Below are 20,688 nucleotides of genomic sequence, written 5' to 3'. Positions count from 1 at the left end.
CCTGACCGTGGTACTAATAGGATCAAATAGAACACCTGTAATTTTCTTCAGGTAGCTTTATATACTGTAACCAGACAAGCCTGCCTGTCAGTAGGAAGATAACAGGAACGGATCTAGCTGTACACTGTGAGCAGGACGCACTGTACTAAATGTAAATAGTCTAGCTGCCTGACCGTGGTACTAATAGGATCAAATAGAACACCTGTAATTTTCTTCAGGTAGCTTTATATACTGTAACCAGACAAGCCTGCCTGTCAGTAGGAAGATAACAGGAACGGATCTAGCTGAACACTGTGAGCAGGACGCACTGTACTAAATGTAAATAGTCTAGCTGCCTGACCGTGGTACTAATAGGATCAAATAGAACACCTGTAATTTTCTTCAGGTAGCTTTATATACTGTAACCAGACAAGCCTGCCTGTCAGTAGGAATTTAACAGGAACGGATCTAGCTGAACACTGTGAGCAGGACGCACTGCACTAAATGTAAATAGTCTAGAAGATAACAGGAACGGATCTAGCTGAACACTGTGAGCAGGACGCACTGCACTAAATGTAAATAGTCTAGAAGATAACAGGAACGGATCTAGCTGAACACTGTGAGCAGGACGCACTGCATTAAATGTAAATAGTCTAGATAGAAGATAACAGGAACGGATCTAGCTAAACTGAATACAGTGTATATATATATATATGCAACACCTGGGATGCATATATATACACAATACACTGTAAGTGCAGCTAACTGACTGACTGTTCTGCCTAATCTATCTAACTCAAATCAAATGACACTGTCTCTCTCTCTCTCTCTATCTCTCAGCACACCGGAACACACACTACACAGGGCCGCCGTGCAGGCGGCCTTATATAGTGTGGGGTGTGTACTAAATCCCCTGAGCCATAATTGGCCAAAGCCACCCTGGCTTTGGCCAATTACAGCTCTCTCTACTGACGGCGCTGTGATTGGCCAAGCATGCGGGTCATAGTGCATGCTTGGCCAATCATCAGCCAGCAATGCACTGCGATGCCGCAGTGAATTATGGGCCGTGACGCGCCACACGAATTTAGCGCGAACGGCCCATAACGTTCGCAATTCGGCGAACGATCGAACAGCCGATGTTCGAGTCGAACATGGGTTCGACTCGAACACGAAGCTCATCCCTAATCAGAACCAAGCAAAGAGGAAGGCAACACTGGATCAACAAGAGAAATTAGCGAAGCCTGGGACCCCCACGGCAGACATCAATTCTTAAACCTCAAAATTGGTGGCCTGAGGAGTCCATATCTAAGGGAGGGCAGACTGGTCCGGGATTCACAGAGACTTGGATAGCAGCAGATGACATCTGTGTCCCCAGGCTGTGGTACCACAAGAGGCTGCATCTTTTGGCCGACCAGACTTGATCCAGGGCAATCACTCTCTGGTCTTCCTTTCACACTTCCTTCCGGGCTGTGGCTGTGCAGTAGGAGATGTGGCAGGAGGAGGAGTAGGACCTGGAGGAGAAGGAGGAGTAGGACCTGGAGGAGGAGGAGGACTGGGAGGACCTGGAGGAGGACTGGGAGGACCTGGAGGAGGACTGGGAGGACCTGGAGGAGAGGGGGGAGGAGGAGGAGGACCATCCCAAAGCTGTGTGTGAGGTGTAAGTTGGCCCCTCACACCTTTCTCCAGAGCCTCTGATATGAGGGCCTGACACATGGCTTGTTGGCCCTCCTCCATCCTCTGCATTTTATAGGCAATGAATGCAGCAATATTCTCCTCCCTGGTCTGTGGTGCTCCCAGGACCTCTGTAGCCCTCCAAAAGAATCTGATAGCCGCCTCCTCTAGGCTACTCCTCCTGCTGCCACTTTCTGTTTTCAGGGTGGGTGGAGGGACCTGCAGATCAGCCACCTCCTGGCTGAGACTTCCCTGTGTATGAAAAAGGGACATGGTTTTAGTTTTGGCATCATCAATCACAATCATAAATTAGTACTCCCAACTAACATCTAGTTAACATCATTGATTGGACAACCAGCAATATTTAGAGGAATGCTATACCTGGCTCAATCTGGGCTCCTCCACATATGGCCTGGAAGGCCCAGGTTGGGCGTCAGAAGCCTCAGCCGGGGGGGAAGGAAGCGTGGAAGGAAGACTTGAGAGGGATGGCCTGGGTTCAGTCTGGCCTGCCAGAAAGTGCAGCCTGTCGTAGTACAACATCCTGGGGACATAGATGTCATCTGCTGCTCCAGATCTCTGTGAATCCAGGACTTTCTTGCGCTCCCTCAGATATGTGCTCCTCAGGCCACCAATGAAAATCTTTAAATAGGTGATGTCTGCCGTGGGGATCACCTGCTTCACAATTTCACACAATTGCTCCAGTGCTGCCTTCCTCTTTGCTTGGTTTTTGAAATGGGGGTGGGTAATCTCCCACAGACAGGGCAGCTCCCTTAGCATATCAATGAATAGTGACATGAAGTCAGTATCTCTCATTAAGATATCCATGTTCACTGCAAGACACAACACAAGACAAAGCCTAATGTCAGACCAAACTCTCCTAATCTTGTTACAATATAGGCCTCAATCTAGAAGCAGTATAGGCCCAAGTTTGTCTCTTACCTTCGTTCTTACGATCGGCACGTCCAATGCTCCTTCCTCCGCTCACAGATCGTACGTAATACGCACGCGTGTTACGCTTTATACACACTGCGCATGTGTGTAACTCCGCCCGCCCCTGACGTTCTTTCTATTCTATTCCCCGCCCCTTTTCGTTCAGCGCAGTGGGGGAAGAACATGATGGCGGAGTTACACCAGGTGCGTGATAATTCGAACAACGAGGAGGAGGAGGAAAGCCCGGATCCAGGCACGTCCCGATCCAGAAGGAGACGTTTTAAGGCCACAAATATGTCGTTTGGGGAGATGTTGGAGATGGTCGACATCATGAAGAAGTCCGACTATGATGGAAAATATGGGCCTTACCCCAACCCCAACATCAGAAAGGCCAAAATCATTGGTAAAGTGGTCCGGAGTCTGGAGAGGAATTTCGGGGTACGAAGATCAAAAGATCAGCTCAGGAAGCGGTGGTCGGACCTGAAGTTGAGAGAGCCAGAGCAGTACCGAAAGATCCGGAGAGTGCTGCAAAAAAGTAAGTAGTTGTGCTGTGTTCATATTCTTTCTGTCTTTATTCCGTTCGTTCTGCTCCATATGCTTTTAGTAATTGTAACGTTTAAAAGGGCAACTTTAATGTTCATGGGCCCATTATTCGTTCGTATCAAACATTTTTCTTTCGGCCTCTAGAACACCATTGTTTAGGCCATATGCATTTTCACACTTTTTTTTTGGGCCTACTTGGATGCCAAATATTAGTTTGTGTAGATGGGTTTGTTACTAGAATGAAATGCAAACTAGATTGTGTGTAAGGAGAGGACACTGAGCAGCTGTTTTCACATCTGGACACTGGAGCACTAGTGTGGGACCCCAGAACACCATTTTTATTAGGGGGGCACACAGGTGCTCCAGTGTATACTATAGGGGGGGTTACATCTGTGAAGCTTGTACCAAACAGGTAAAGTATTGCAGCTTGACAAAGGGCACTAAAAAATATACATCTTGGAACTCGGCTAAAATAGACAATTGTACCCCACTTCCAAGCAATGTTTCCTATTTCTATAGTTCTGCCATCAAATATCTGTGTGCTAAGTATACCATTTTTGTTTTACATAGGGGAGAAAAGACTCGGAGGTCACTCCTCATCCCAGGAGACCAGAGCCCCCCCCCTCTGGAAGAAGGGGAAATACCGCAAAACCAAGAAGAAGAGCAGGAGGAAGAAGAAGATGTGGTGGAGATTGGCATCACAACAGGTGAGTGTCTGCGACCACAGGCTCAGGTAAAAGAGATGGCTGGTGGCAGATTTTTGAGACCTGTTTTTTTTGTTCTTTATCTCTTTTTAGGTGATCGTGATGTGAGGGAGAGAGAACGTTTTACATCAGAAAGTGCCCAGATACTGATAGGGGAGATCATGGGATGTAATCTCCAATTGCAAAACATCCAGCAACAAATCACTGATGTTATTAAAAAAAATAATAACATCATTGATGTTTTGGGGCGAATTTAAACCCCACAAAATCACCTGTTTTATGTAATTTAAATTTTTACAATGTTTCGAAAAGCCAAATTTGGAGGATGCACACAGTGTGCCAACATGTGCTATCTGCCATCACGGGAGATCAATGGACGCGTTTTGGGGGTGCAACCCCTTCCTCAATTATAAAGTAGCGTTGAGGAAGGGCTTGCTCCCCCAAAACACGTCCCTTGATCCCCCCTGATGGCAGATAGCACATGTGGACATTCGTAAATTGGTGTGCATCTTCCAAATTTGGCTTTTCCAGGGGGTGAGTTCCCCCCATCTGAACGCTATATCAAACCCAGTTCCTAAATACTGATGTCTGATATAGCCTTCAGGTTTTACCTAATGTGAACTTTGTAAGTTCTAGTTTTTTGGCTTTCTTGTTGGTTTTACACAGGCCTGTTTTATCAGAAATGGATATTTTGATTTTTCATAATGCTAATGCAAACATTTTATGCAACAAACATGTTGGTTTGTTTTAAAAACCTTGGGTAAATGCGCATGTGATTGTGCAGGTATAAAAAAGTGCCTTACTCAAGAATGTGTGGATTATTGTCTCAACACTACAACACTTTTGGGGTGATGTAATTGCTGTTTTATGCACAAATGGGGGTTATTTCCTAAGGGCAAATACACTTTGCACTACAAGTGCAGGTTCAGTGCAGTTGCAAGTGCATTTGTAGTGAAAAGTGTTTTTGCATTTAGGAAGTACCAGCCAACACTGTTTTTTATAAGGTTACCCAATCACGACATTTTCTGCACTCAACACATTTCTGTCAGGGTCAGCTTAAACAAACACAAGCAGGAAATGTCCACCAAGAATAGCTTTTGGTTGTTTTTTATTTGAAAAAGGTGTCACAGATTGTCTGGCATATTGATAGCCCCCCTACCCGCAAAGAACTCCAGGTATCGTAACCGGACATCACGGGCATTCAGGGAGGGCAAGCCAGGACGGCCGCTTTCAAGTGCCGTCATTGTTGATGTATTTGGTATTCCGGCCTCAGGCCCAACTGAGCCAGCATAGTTGGCTGAATTTTTTCTTAAAAAATTATGGAGAACACAACACGCCAGTATAATATGGTTCAGTTTATACTCCGCCATATGGATGGGTGTCAGAAATAGTCGGAACCGGCTGGCCAGGATTCCAAATGTGTTCTCCACCACTCTTCGGGCTCTGGCCAGCCGGTAATTAAAAACCCTCTGTTCCGGGGTGAGGGTCCTCATCGGGAATGGCCGCATCAGGTGGTCCCCCAGCGCAAATGCTTCATCAGCAACGAACACAAATGGGAGACCTTCAACATTGTCCTCTGGAGGTGGCAAGTCCAAACTGCCATTCTGGAGACGCCTGTAGAACTCCGTCTGGGCGATGACTCCACCATCGGACATCCGGCCATTCTTCCCCACGTCCACATACAAGAACTCGTAATTAGCCGACACCACCGCCAACATCACTATACTATTAAACCCCTTGTAATTATAATAGTACGACCCCGAGTTGGGTGGTGGGACGATGTGGACGTGTTTCCCATCAATTGCCCCTCCGCAGTTAGGAAAGTCCCACCGCTGGGCAAAGTGGGAGGCCACAGTCTGCCATTCCTGTGGCGTGGAAGGAAACTGTTGAGGAAAAAATAATAAACATTACTATTTTTTCACATAAACCTGGCAAGCAGATTAGACACAAACATTATGGGGCAACCTCCAGATAGCTTTTCATAAGGGGAATTTAACAACAACAAAGTATAAGGTACACCTATCATATTCCCCCTCCCCCCCTCTCATGGGCCATTTCTAACATTATAGGGGGGGGGGAACTCTTGGACAGGTAACCCTCTTCACTTCATTGAGAGATGAATGCCTAAATACAGGGTATTACTTGGAACAGCCCCTCCTTAGATACACTATTGGCAGACCACTGGACAGGTAAGAAGTGTCATAATACAAAGATATAAATACACACTGTACACATTTGAGCACATTTGGACATTCTGCTATTACCTATCAAGATAATAATAGGATACAAAAACTTTAAACAGTACTATTGGAAAGTATACAGGCAAGCCCTTGCACTACATGCTTTGGGTAATTCAGCCATAAATCTGACCACAAAAGAGATGGGTATAGTGTGTATGGGTTTGGCAAAGTCAGCAGATAGATGATTGAGGATAGAGAATTGGGATCAGCTGACTTAGCAGTTGGGGGAGGGAGGGTTACCAAAAATTTGGGGACACCACAAAAAAAAGCCTCTGGCCCTCTGCCTGAATTTAAATCCAAAATAACATTTCCAAACATTTTAGGGGGTGTTTGGGGTAAAGCACTACTATGGAGCTGATAAAATACATTGTTAAGTGACTACATGAGGTGAATATAGGGCAGGGGACACCATGCTGGAGAGGTTATTGAAGGGCAAATATGTATGAAGGACATAAAATAATAATTACATAAAAATCCAGCATGCATGAGGACAAAGGGGACATTCACAGCATATTACAATCATGGTAATTAGGGAATGAGGAAAGAAATACAATATATTAGCAAACATTCAATACAATAAAATGTGATATAAAAGGATAAAAATCTTACCTTCATATACTCCTTCTGCAGAACCTGGATGATGGCAGAACAGGTCTCTGGGATGATGATACCCAGAGCCTGGGGGGAGATGCCTGTCGAGAACTTCAAGTCCTGCAGACTTCTCCCTGTGGCCAAATACCGCAAGGTAGCGACCAACCTCTGCTCCGCAGTGATGGCTTGCCTCATGCAGGTATCCTGCCTGCTGATATAGGGGGTCAGCGAAGCCAACAGACGGTGAAACACGGGGTCCGTCATCCTGAGAAAGTTCCTGAAATCATCAGGATTATTCTCACGGATCTCACGGAGCAAAGGCATATGACAGAATTGGTCACGCTGAAGCAACCAATTCTTGGTCCATGAACTCCTCCCCACCCTGTTCATGGACTGGACTTGTGTCAAGGTCAGGACCCCAACACCAAGCCCCCGCACAGCACGAACTCTACGAGGAGTACGCATACGAAACATGGCTAGAAAACGGTCGGCTGCTCAGAACGAAGTAACAGAACGCACTGAAGAACAGCAAGGCCTGTGAAGAGCGACCTGAAAACCAGTAACGAACGAACAAGAATACAGTGACTAAAGTCACGCGGAACTTGCTTGCACGCACTGAAGAGCAGATACAAACCCACAAGCACAAACTGAACGGCAGAAAACGATCTGAAAGCCACGAGTCTGAAAAAGCGCGAATCGTCTCTCACCAAACTTTTACTAACACGAGATTAGCAAAAGGAGCCCAAAGGGTGCTGCGCTTGGTTCTGAACCGGCCTTTTCTAGTCTCGTCGTACGTGCTTGACGTCACCGCGTTCTTGGCGATCGGAAATTCCGACAACTTTGTGCGACCGTGTGTAGGCAAAACAAGTTTGAGCCAACATCCGTAGGAAAAAATCCGAGGATTTTGTTGTCGGAATGTCCGATCAATGTCCGACCGTGTGTACGGGGCATAATGGTTTTCATGCATCAGGTTTGATAAAGACCAAACATGTAAACGTGAAGCCACACAACAATCTCCACAGGTCTAAAAACAAACTATATTTTCCCAAGTACAGTATACCTGTTAACAAAAATTGTATATCTAATGTGTGTATGTATATAGATATATATAGAGATAAAGATATCTATAGATAGATTATATATATATATATATATATATATATACACACACACACACACACACACACACATACACACACAGTACCTCACAAACATGAGTACACACCTCATATTTTTGTAAATATTTTATTATATCTTTTCATGTGACAACAATGAAGAAATTGCACTTTGCTACAATGTAAAGTAGTGAGTGTACAGCTTGTATAACAGTGTAAATCTGCTGTCCCTTCAAAATAACTCAACACACAGCCATTCATGTCTAAACCACTGGCAACAAAAGTGAGTACACCCCTAAGTGAAAATGTCCAAATTGGGCCCAAAGTGTCAATATTTTGTGTAGCCACCATTATTTTACAGCACTGTCTTAACCCACTTGGACATGGAGTTCACCAGAGCTTCACTCCTCCATGACAACATCACAGATGCTGGTGGATGTTAGAGACCTTGCTCTCCTCCACCTTTCATTTGAGGATGCCCCACAGATGCTCAATAGGCCTTAGGTCTAGAGACATGCTTGGCCAATCCATCACCTTTACCCTCAGCTTCTTTAGCAAGGCAGTGGTCGTCTTGGAGATGTGTTTGGGGTCAGTATCATATTGGAATACTGCCCTGCGGCCCAGTCTCCAGAGGTAGAGGATCATGCTCTGCTTCAGTATGTCACAGTACAAGTTGGCATTCCTGGGTTCCTCAATAAACTGTAGCTCCCCAGTGCCGGCAGCACTCATGCAACCCCAGACCATGACACTCCCACAACCATGCTTGACTGTAGGCATGACACACTTGTCTTTGTATTCCTTACCTGGTTGCTGCCACACACACTTGACACCATCTGACCCAAATAAGTTTATCTTGGTCTCATCAGACCACAGGACATGGTTCCAGTAATCTTGTGCATCATCTTTAGAAGAAGCCTCCTTCTGGGATGACAGTCATGCAGACCAATTTGATGCAGTGTGCGATGTATGGTCTGAGCACTGACAGGCTGACCCCTCACCCCTTCCACCTCTGCACCAATGCTGGCAGTACTCATACGTCTATTTCTCAAAGACAACCTCTGGATATGATGCTGAGCATGTGCACTCAACTTCTTTGGTTGACCATGGCGAGGCCTGTTCTGAGTGGAAAATGTCCTGTTAAACCGCTGTATGGTCTTGGCCACCGTGCTGCAGCTCAGTTTCAGGGTCTTGACAATCTTCTTATAGCCTAGGCCATCTTTATGTAGAGCAACAATTCTTTTTTTCAGATCCTCAGAGAGTTCTTTGCTATAAGGTACCATGTTGAACTAGTGACTAGTATGAGAGAGTGAGAGCGATAACACCTAATTTAACACACCTGCTCCCCATTCACACCTGAGACTTTGTAACACTAATGAGTCACATGAAACCGGGGAGGGAAAATGGCTAATTGGGCCCAATTTGGACATTTTCACTTAGGGGTTTATTCACTTTTGTTGCTAGCGGTTTAGACATTAATGGCTGTGCGTTGAGTTATTTTGAGGGGACAGCAAATTTACAGTTATACAAGCTGTACAGTACAAAATATTTTACAGCGCACACATACAAGAATGACATTTCCTGCAGGGCTAGTTAAAAACACCTGAACATATTCAAAAAATACGGGGGTTTGGTCACACTATATGGTCATATACTGCTAAGCCCACTTACTGCGACAAAGTACCCCAAATTAGTGGGTCCTACACTAGTAATAGAATGGAAGATCCTTTGTCTCAACCATGGGAGCTGAACTAATCTATGTGGGAGAACTGAAGGGGATACACAACCCCGGTATTTTTCGAATATGTTCAGGTGTTTTTAACTAGCCCTGCAGGAAATGTCATTCTTGTATGTGTGCGCTGTAAAATATTTTGTACTGTTTGTAGGTCTTATAGCAGCACCATCTTGAATTTAAATGCATTGTATGGTGTGCCCCCCAAATATGTTCTTGTATATTGTAATAGGCCCTTACCAGGTTTTTTGGGCTGGAGCACCCCTCCCCCTCCTCATTACCTCCTATTTAGTGGCCACCAGTGTTTAGGATGTATCCCCTTCAGTTCTCCCACATAGAGGAGTTCAGCTCCCATGGTTGAGACAAAGGATCTTCCATTCTATTACTAGTGTAGGACCCACTAATTCGGGGTACTTTGTCGCAGTAAGTGGGCTTAGCACTATATGACCATATAGTGTGACCAAACCCCCGTATTTTTTGAATATGTTCAGGTGTTTTTAACTAGCCCTGCAGGAAATGTGATTCTTGTATGTGTGCGCTGTAAAATATTTTGTACTGTTTGTAGGTCTTATAGCAGCACCATCTTGAATTTAAACGCATTGTATGGTGTGCCCCCCAAATATGTTCTTATACAAGCTGTACACTCACTATTTTACATTGTAGCAAAGTGTCATTTCTTCAGTGCTGTCACATGAAAAGATATAATACAATATTTACAAAAATGTGAGGGGTGTAGTCACTTTTGTAAGATACTGTATATATATCTATCATTTTTTTTTTCCTCATTTATGTACACACAGCACCCATATTGACAGAAAAACACAGAATTGTTGACATTTTTGCAGATTTATTAAAAAAGAAAAACTGAAATATCACATGGTCCTAAGTATTCAGACCCTTTGCTCAGTATTTAGTAGAAGCACCTTTTTGATCTAATACAGCCATGAGTCTTTATGGGAAAGATGCAATACGTTTTTCACACCTGGATTTGTAGATCCTCTCCAGTTCTGTCAGGTTGGATGGTAAACGTTGGTGGACAGCCATTTTTAGGTCTCTCCAGAGATGCTCAATTGGGTTTAAGTCAGGGCTCTGGCTGGGCCATTCAAGAACAGTCACAGAGTTGTTGTGAAGCCACTCCTTCATTATTTTAGCTGTGTGCTTAGGGTCATTGCCTTGTTGGAAGGTAAACCTTCAGCCCAGTCTGAGGTCCTGAGCGCTCTGGAGAAGGTTTTCGTCCAGAATATCCCTGTACTTGGCCGCTTTCATCTTTCCCTTGATTGCAAACAGTCGTCCTGTCCCTGCAGCTGAAAAACACCCCCACAGCATGTTGCTGCCACTACCATGCTTCACTGTTGGGACTGTATTGGACAGGTGATGAGCAGTGCCTGGTTTTCTCCACACATACCGCTTAGAATTAAGGCCAAAAAGTTCTATCTTGGTCTCATCAGACCAGAGAATCTTATTTCTCACCATCTTGGAGTCCTTCAGGTGTTTTTTTAGCAAACTACATCGCCACAGTGATCTTTGGATTCTTCTTTACCTCTCTCACCAAGGCTCTTCTCCCCCAATAGCTCAGTTTGGCCAGACGGCCAGCTCTAGGAAGGGTTCTGGTCTTCCAAAACATCTTCCATTTAAGGATTATCAAGGCCACTGTGCTCTTAGGAACCTTAAGTGCAGAAAAAATTTTTTGTAACCTTGGCCAGATCTGTGCCTTACCACAATTCTGTCTCTGAGCTCTTCAGGCAGTTCCTTTGACCTCATGATTCTCATTTGCTCTGACATGCACTGCGAGCTGTCAGGTCTTATATAGACAGGTGTTTGGCTTTCCTAATCAAGTCCAATTAGTATAATCAAACACAGCTGGACTCAAATGAAGGTGTGGAACCATCTCAAGGATGATCAGAAGAAATGGACAGCACCTGAGTTAAATATATGAGTGTCACAGCAAAGGGTCTGAATACTTAGGACCATGAGATATTTCAGTCTTTCTTTTTTAATAAATCTGCAAAAATGTCAACAATTCTTTATCTGCCAATATGGGGTGCTGTGTGTACATTAATGAGGAAAAAAATTAACTTAAATGATTTTAGCAAATGGCTGCAATATAACAAAGAGTGAAAAATTTAAGGGGGTCTGAATACTTTCCGTCCCCACTGTATAATGGAATATTTCACTTTTATTGTTTTACTTAGCATTATTAAAATCACTGCTCCCGAAAAAACAGACATTTTTAAAACTTTTTTTTGCATTGATACATGTCCCCTGGGGCAGGACCCAGGTCCCCAAACACTTTTTATGTGTAATAACTTGCATACAAGCCTTTAAAATTAGCACTTTTGATTTTTCACGTTTTAGTCCCATAGACTTTAATGGTGTTTGCGTGTTCTAAATTTTTTCCTGTTTGCATGTTCTGCTGCGAACCCCGTTCGGCCCATCCCTAGTTTCCAACTGTTTAATTACATATTACAATTTTACATACCTTTGTATTTTATCTAATCCTGGAGTTACCTGCACTTGCAGCTGAATGAAGTAGTGCTGTCCTGCAGTGGTGTCATCAAATAAGTAAGTGTTGTTTGCTAAAAAATACCTTGATTTTTACAGGTCTACTATAGCAACATTTACATAAATGCTGCACACAACACACACACAAAAAAAATGTCCAAATTGTAAGGCATCCTGGAGGGAGTAAAACAATATAGGTCTGCTCTTCTACTCTATGTTAGGTTGGGTAATGCAACATGAAAATTACTCAGGAGTTGTTTTAGATTGAATATACCCCGAAAATGTAGTGGCATTATTTGTTGTTTAATTAAGCATGATATCCTAAAAATATACATTCATTTTCTTATGCAGGAATGCGCTAAAATACTCCCTTTTTGTTTTATGCTGCATGTGTCTTTTTTAACAGACAATAAATCTGTGTTTATTATTATAAGATGACTCTGCTGGAACTTTCGCTCCACCCAGTCAGTGAATCACTCCTATAAGGATAAACTCAACTCTTCATTTGCAGTGATGTGCATGTGCCTTCACATGTCGGGTAGAGATAAGTGATGGGTGCATGCTGTCTGTGGGAGTATAAGAGAAGACATGGATGCTGAATGTACTGGAATTTTACCAAAAGGAGTGATTGCACTTTTCACTAATGGATAGTTCACTGATTTTTAAAGTTTACCTTGTTTTTTATTTTAGAACACAAATAGTTTTAAACAAGATTACGCTATGTCTGATATGACATGTCGTATGATTTTAGGTGGAGATGGTTGTCATATAATGTATAGAGATAGGATCATATTTTGGGAGACTTTATACTGAAGACTAAAAAAATTCTATGGTTTCACACAAACTTTTTTTTTTTAAAACAGAGGCAAAAAACTTACATATTTTGTCTCTCGTCCAGCTGATTTTTGTGGAGACCTCAGTATCTGAGCAGATAAACAAAGCAAAATATCAAATGTTAGAAACACATAGTGCATATGAAAAGATAAGCTTAGGCATCACAATACATCAATATTGTAGTGAATATTTAGAAATGTTATTTATACCTAATCAGTACCCTGAAAAATGTATAGTTTATCTTGAATTCCTCTTGAAAAATAACAGTACACTCCTTATATGTTAGTGTGTCTAGACACCCCCGTGCCTACAGCTTTTTTGCTGTATATCTGCAATGTGAGATCTAAGGCACTGCTTAGACTTCTAGGGGTTATTTTACTAAAGGCAAACAGGCTGTTCACTTTTCCAGGGAAGTTGCACTGTGGAGGGCAATTTTTGAAAGCTCTGAGAGTACACTGACTATAATTAGTAAGTAGCACTTAATAGTACTTTACAACTTGTAAGTACTAACTTACAATTGTTAAAAGGACACTATTTTAGCATTTAAAAATGAGAAAAAAAAATAAAAATAAACTGATAAGGTATTTGAATTTAAAAAAAATCTATTGAAATTATAAAAACAAGGGTTTTATTTTATCCCATTTATTATAAAATATAAAACCAAATTAAAATGGAATTATTTATTTCTGACTCAGCCTAGGTTCACATTGATGTGATTTGGCTGGTGCCATTGCCGGCAATTGCTGCCAATTTGGCATGCGATTTGACAATTGCCAGTAATGGCACGTCTGAATCGGTGTGATGCCTCATTTGCTGCGCCGCACCGGTTCCAAAAAGTAGTTTCTGTTCTACTTTTGGCGACTTTGGGGTGCGATTTGTATAGACAGCAGCAACCCGCACCAATGTCTCTGAAATTGCATCCGAAGTTGGACTAATATGCAGGATAGAAATCGTGCAATTTCAATCCCGCTGTCATTGTGAACCTAGACTAATGCTGATAAGTGATAATTGCTTTTTGAAGAAAATTATTTATCTCTAAATTTAATTTTATAATTTGATTTAAAATAATATAATTGTATTTGACTTGTTTTAAAAGAGAAGTGCAGGATATGAAAAAACAAACATTCATACTCACCAAGGAGAGTGCAGCATCAATCCGATGCTGCAATTGTACCCCACCGCCTCTACACTGAGAACTAAGCAATCACAGTTCTTCAGTGAGCAGAGGGCCAAAAACTTTCTGTCACAGGCTCTCTGCTCAGCCAATCCAGGGATCACTGGAGTGCCAGACTGTGGAATGGGCGGGAGCAGCTGGCTCAGGCTCCCAGCAGTGCACTGAGAGGCTGAGCCAGCTACTGGTCGGGCATCTTGGTGGATACTGATATTAATGTTGGGATCGCTCAAGTGCCTGGACTGGCTGATTGACATCAGACGACAGCAGAGTTTAGCCTGCTGACGGTGGAATCTAGGTCACAGGAGTGCAGAACAAAGTGCACTCCTGTGATCCCAAGAGAAGTAGGGCCAAAAGAGCTTTAGCCCTTCTCCTTTACAAATAACCCACTGAAAGGTATTTACCAAGAAAGATGTTGACAGAATTAAGCCCTTATCTAATGTAAATCAACATACTGTATTTCTCATATGGCAAATCAGTTGTTACAGATTTTTACTGTGCCTTTTCAACTCCTGATCCTGTAATCCTGGGCAGCTGACTAACAGTTTTACAACATATATAACGTATCTTCAAAGAAAATATTGTTATCCTTTTAAGCCCCACAGCCTGACCTAAGCTAATGTCCAGTGCCCCAACCCTCACCCCAGATGTATATTTACCTGAATTTTTTTAGACCACAGCCACATGAATTATTAGCACCTCTGGCCAAAATATTTTTTTTTTACTTTGACCAATACAGGAGCTGCTTGGTTCTGAAATATTTTTGCAGGCTGCAGCTGACTTAATCAAGAAATGGGATGGTGGTGCAATAGATTAACTGTCACTATACTCTTCGACAGTCCTCAGCAGCTTCCCTTCATAGCACTTCCGTAACAGATATTCTCATTACAGCATTTTTCGGCCCAAGCAGGCTCTCTTTATATATTCAGCCACTTTCTAGGGTAAGGGCCCTGCTGCAAACTTCTTTGCTTTGCTTCATTGGGTACCTGAAGTGAATGGAGAGTTTTAGAGGAAGAGGCTTGGATCTAAAATGGAAGCAGCCCCTTGACCCAAATATCGAGGTTCAGGGCGATAACAGAAAAAAGTGTGTCAAGCAGTGGTGACAAGAATGCTCCTCTGAGCTGCATTTTGCTAGCTTGAATGACCTTTTGAGCTGCTGCTCTTTGCTGGATCTTAGCAATAGAGGGGCATTGCATAATCACCTTTTGTTGGGACTAGGACATGCCAAATAGTATATTGAGTCTATATACAAAAACTGACCATGATTGTTGTTTATATAAAATTATGTTTTTAGAAAGCTATTTTTTTATTACATCCTTTGTAGTCAATATATAGTAATGCTTTTAGCATCCCAGAACAATGCAAAACAAGAAATCCTAAAATAAATACAAGTTTTGGACTTGCCTTTATCTTCAGCTTTTCACTGATGCACATGATACCATTAAACATAGCAGGTGAGTATAACATGTTTATTATTTTATTTAAAAATGCCTTTAAAATAGCTTTAGCCCTTCCCCATTCTAATCAAAAAAAATATTTTGGTTGCATTTTATTGTTCTTGATATAGCAACCCAAGTGTGGAGTGCCATTGTATTATAACATTTTTTATTTTGCACTGTTTTAGCATGTCACAAATATGGCTTTGGATTTCAGGACTTTCAGTCTTCAAAGATTGAAATTTGTATATATTTAAAAAAATTCCCTACTCACAGGTATGTACCACTGTCTTACTGCATACTAGTTACTAGGCTTATGAAACATAGCATTTTTTTACATAGTCTAACTGACACTAAAACTTTTTATTGTTGTCTTTGCCCTGTTAGGGAGATTCACTCCCTCTAATTGTCCTGATCTCTTATGTCACCAAGAATTAAAGCATGGCAGCCATCAGAAATTTTGGGGCCCCTTACACAGCTTTAGGCCTGGGCCCCCCAGGCCTGACCACTGACATTCCCCAGGGCCCACCCACTGGCTGTCCCTCCAAATCCACCCCCTAGCCTTCAGTGTACCCACTTTTATTTTAAAACTCTTACAATTTAATATGTGAAAATGAAAAGTGTATTCTAAGTCATATGTGTTTTTGAGATTTAATAGTAAGGAATTATATTTTGGCCAAAAAATATGAAGCCTGCATCCATGACGACAAGGTAGACTCTTTTGAGCAGGACGCTACACTAACACTAACTGCCCTACCTTTTCAAAGAGACAGCCAAATCCTGCACAGGGACATCCCCATATATCCAGCAAAGAGACCCCCCCCCCCCCCAGAGCTGTGGGGAGGGCGGTAAAATGTGCAGGCAGTCCAATATATAAATTTTAAATTAGAACCACATCTGTCTATTTGCATTTGCTAAGGGAACCCATAGGTCTACTTCCTATAGTATTCCACAAGAAATGGTGTCACTTCTGTAATGTATTTTGTTGGCTGCTTAACAGATTCAAAGTCCTCACTTACAGATCCACAAACACAATTTGTACAGCTTTGAGTTAGGAAGCACTGTACCCTGCATTTTCATACTGTTTCATGTGTCTATCAGCGCTAGAAGCCTTATACATTCTGGACTATAGGTTGAATCTTAATACACATTCTGATTTTCATATGTTCTGCAGTAGGGATGAGCCGAACACCCCCCGGTTCGGTTCGCACCAGAACCTGCGAATGGATCGAAAATTCGCAGGAACGTTAGAACACCATTGACGTCTATGGGACTCGAACGTTCGAAATCAAAAGTGCTCATTTTAAAGGCTAATTTGCATGGTACTGTCTTAAAAAGGGTTTGGGGACCCGGGTCCTACCCCAGGGGACATGTATCAATGCAAAAAAAACTTTTAAAAACGGCCGTTTTTCGGGAGCAGTGATTTTAATGATGCTTAAAGTAAAAAAAAAAAAAGTGAAATATTCCTTTAAATATGGTACCTGGGGTGTGTCTATAGTATGCCTGTAAAGTGGCGCGTGTTTCCCATGTTTAGAACAGTCCCTGCACAAAATGTCCTTTTTAAAGGAAAAAATCTCATTTAAAACTGCTTGCGGGTTTAATGTAATGTCGGGTCCTGGCAATATGGATGAAAATCAGTGAGACAAACGGTATGGGTACCCCCCAGTCCATTACCAGGCCCTTTGGGTCTTGTATGGATATTAAGGGGAACCCCACACCCAAATTAAAATAAGGAAAGGTGTGGGGCCACCAGGCCCTATATACTCTGAACAGCAGTATACAGGCGGTGCAAACAAGACAGGGACTGTAGGTTTGTTGTTAAGTAGAATCTGTTTGTAATTTTTAATGGGTACATTTTTAACGTGTTTAGCTCCAGCCAAAAAATCTTTTTTAAGCTTTTTGGAAAACATAGGGAAGGGTTATCACCCCTGTGACATTTGTTTTGCTGTCTTACCTCCTCTTCAGAAGATTTCACCTCACTTTTTGTCCCAATGACAAATGTTTTTTGAAAATTTGGGTTTTTTTGTGGAACAAGGATTGGAAAGCATCAGTGGAAAGGAGAAATGTTTTTCCCATATTAACTCTTACAGGAGAGAATTTCCCTTCCTAGGGGTAGATTTCATCTCACTTCCTGTTGTCTCCTTCCGTTTGCAAGTAGGAGTCGTTTGTAAGTTAGATGTTTGAAAGTAGGGGCCTGCCCTATATACTCAGCAGGAATTTGGGCCTTAGGTGTTGTTGTGGCTGTAAGCCCTCACAGGGCCCTGCTGTGAAATATTAGATCAAGAATTGTAATTACATGCCCCTGTTGAACAAGGGCAGAAAAATTGGGCCTTTGGTGGTGGTGGTGCTGGTGCCACAACACTGTAAGTCCTCACTCACTCTTGGTGGGTGCAGAAATGGGCCCTGCTGTGAAATATTAGATCAAGAATTGTAATTACATGCCCCTGTTGAACAAGGGCAGAAATATTGGGCCTTTGGTGGTGGTGGTGGTGGTGCCATAACACTGTAAGTCCTCACTTGCTCTTGGTTGGTGCAGAAATGGGCCCTGCTGTGAAATATTAGATCAAGAATTGTAATTACATCCCCCTGTTGAACAAGGGCAGAAAAATTGGGCCTTTGGTGGTGGTGGTGCTGGTGCCACAACACTGTAAGTCCTCACTCGCTCTTGGTGGGTGCAGAAATGGGCCCTGCTGTGAAATATTAGATCAAAAATTGTAATTACATGGCTGAAAAATTAGGCCTTAGGCACTGGTGCTGGTGCCACAACACTGCAACCCCTCACAGATACTGTAGTTGGAACGCAGAAATGAGCCCTGCTGCAAAGTATTGCATCAAAAATTGTAATTACAGGCCCCTGTTAAACAGGGGCTGAAAAATTGGGCCTTAGGCACTGGTGCTGGTGCCACAACACTGCAACCTCTCACAGATACTCTAGTTGGAACGCAGAAATGAGCCCTGCTGCAAAGTATTGCATCAAAAATTGTAATTACACGCCCTTGTTAAACAGGGGCTGAAAAATTGGGCCTTAGGCACTGGTGCTGGTGCCACAACACTGCAACCCCTCACAGATACTCTAGTTGTAATGCAGAAACGAGCCCTGCTGCAAAGTATTGCATCAAAAATTGTAATTACACGCCCCTGTTAAACAGGGGCTGAAAAATTGGGCCTTAGGCACTGGTGGTGGCACCCAGAACCAAAAATGTTCTTACAAGCTATCAGCGTGATGATTGAGGAGGAAGAGGATAATTACTCAGGGATAGTCACTCAGCATCAGCATAGGCAGTCTTTGAAGGGATCTGAAAAAAATGATTCGGTTACATCAGCATCAGGTGCTTGGTAGCTGGTGGTGATCCAAGACTGATTCATTTTTATGAAGGTCAGTCGATCGACCGAGTTCGTGGACAGACACACCCTGTGATCGGTTACAAAGCCTCCAGCAGCACTGAATGTGCGCTCCGAAAGAACGCTGGATGCAGGACAGGCCAGTAGCTCAATTGCATACTGTGCAAGCTCTGGCCTGTGATCCATCCTCAAGACCCAGTAACCCAGAGGATTTTCGGTGGGAAAGGTGTCCAAGTCAGATCTTGCCCCTAGGTATTCCTGCACCATGTAAAACAGACGCTGGCGATGGTTGCTGGAACCGATCATACCTTGGGGCTGCGGACCAAAAAATTGTCTGAACGCATCGGTCAGACGTCCACCTTCTCCACCGCTCCTTCTTTGACTGACCGAAGCCTCAGCAACACGTTGTCCAGAAACAGGAGTTTGTAATCTCCCAGTCTCTGGGAACGCGTTGCACAGACCTTTCTGCAAGGCCTCCCGAAGATGTTTCATCCTCTGCTCCCTCTGCGAGATAAGGTCCGCAACCTTACCCTTGTAACGTGGATCAAGGAGGGTTGCCAGCCAGTATTGGTCCTTCTCCTTGATACCACGAATACGAGGATCCTTACGCAGGCTTTGCAGGATCAGGGAGACCATGCAGCGTGGGTTTGCTGAGGCATTCGGTCCGGAGTCCTCTGGGCCACTAAGGACAACATGGTCTGCAGCCACCTCCTCCCAGCCACGTACAAGTCCATGTGTTTCTTGGGACTGATCCCTTAAAGACTGCTACTGATGCTGAGTGCCAGGCTCCACCTCCATACTGACACAATCTTCCTCCTCCTCCTCCTCTTCCTGTGTGATTGGCGGGCACGCAGGAACACTGTCTGGATAAAGGGGGCCTTGAGAGCTAAGGAAGTCCTCCTCTTCCTGCCTCTGTTCTGCCTCAAGTGCCCTGTCCATTATTCCACGCAGCGTGTGCTCCAACAGGTGGACAAGGGGGACAGTGTCACTGATGCATGCACTGTCACTGCTCACCATCCTCATGGCCTCCTCAAATGGTGACAGGGCAGTGCATGCATCCCTGATCATGGCCCACTGGCGTGGGGAAAAAAATAAGCTCCCCTGACCCTGTCCTGGTGCCATAGTCGCACAGGTACTCATTGATGGCCCTCTGCTGCATGTTCAGCCGCTGCAGCATGGCCAATGTTGAGTTCCACCTGATGGGCATGTCACAGATTAGGCGGTTCTTGGGCAGGTTAAACTCATTTTGGAGGTTTGTCAGCCGAACACTGGCATTATATGACCGGCAGAAATGCACACAGACTTTCCTGGCCTGCCTCAGGACATCCTGTAAGCCCGGGTACCTGCCCAAGAACCACTGCACCACCAAATTAAGGACTTGAGCCAAACAGGGCACATGGGTCATTTGTCCCTGTCAGAGGGCAGAGAGGAGGTTGGTGCCATTGTCGCAAACCACCATTCCTGCCTTAAATTGGTGTGGCGTCAACCACCTCTGAACCTGCCCCTGCAGAGCTGACAGAACCTCTGCCCCAGTGTGGCTCCTGTCCCCCAAGCACACCAGCTCAAGCACTGCATGCATCTTTTGGCCTGCGTACTTGCGTAGCCCCTTGAACGGCTATGGAGCACCGCTGGTTCCGAAGACAAAGCACAGGAAGAGGCCATGGAGGAAGAAGAAGAGGAGGGGGTGGAGGAGAGAGGTGTGTCACAATCATTAGCATTTTGGAGGTGTGGTGGCGGAACAACCTCCAACACTACTGCACCTTGTCCTGCATCCTTCCCAGCTGCCAGCAGAGTCACCCAATGTGCCGTGAAACTTAGGTAACGTCCCTGTCCATGCTTGCTGGACCATGAGTCAGCGGTAATATGCACCTTACCGCTGACCGCCCTGTCCTGTCCATGGA

At 43.8% G+C, this 20,688-nt stretch overlaps 1 protein-coding gene across 2 annotated transcripts in view; it reads right to left on the bottom strand.

Annotated features, from left to right (window-relative positions):
- MLIP (muscular LMNA interacting protein) overlaps positions 1-20,688 on the bottom strand; it is a 514,228-nt gene that overhangs the window by 170,873 nt on the left and 322,667 nt on the right. For both annotated transcript variants that reach the window (XM_073626679.1, XM_073626680.1), the window contains exon 9: positions 12,883-12,927. In XM_073626679.1, coding sequence (XP_073482780.1) covers positions 12,883-12,927 — 45 coding nt within the window. The remainder of the gene's footprint in view (positions 1-12,882; positions 12,928-20,688) is intronic.

The sequence above is a fragment of the Aquarana catesbeiana genome, linkage group LG04, assembly GCF_042186555.1.
Source record: "Aquarana catesbeiana isolate 2022-GZ linkage group LG04, ASM4218655v1, whole genome shotgun sequence".
In the NCBI taxonomy this organism is placed as follows: Eukaryota; Metazoa; Chordata; class Amphibia; order Anura; family Ranidae; genus Aquarana; species Aquarana catesbeiana.
The sequence above is the reverse complement of the archived record's forward strand: the minus strand, read 5'-3'. Positions and strand labels throughout refer to the sequence as shown.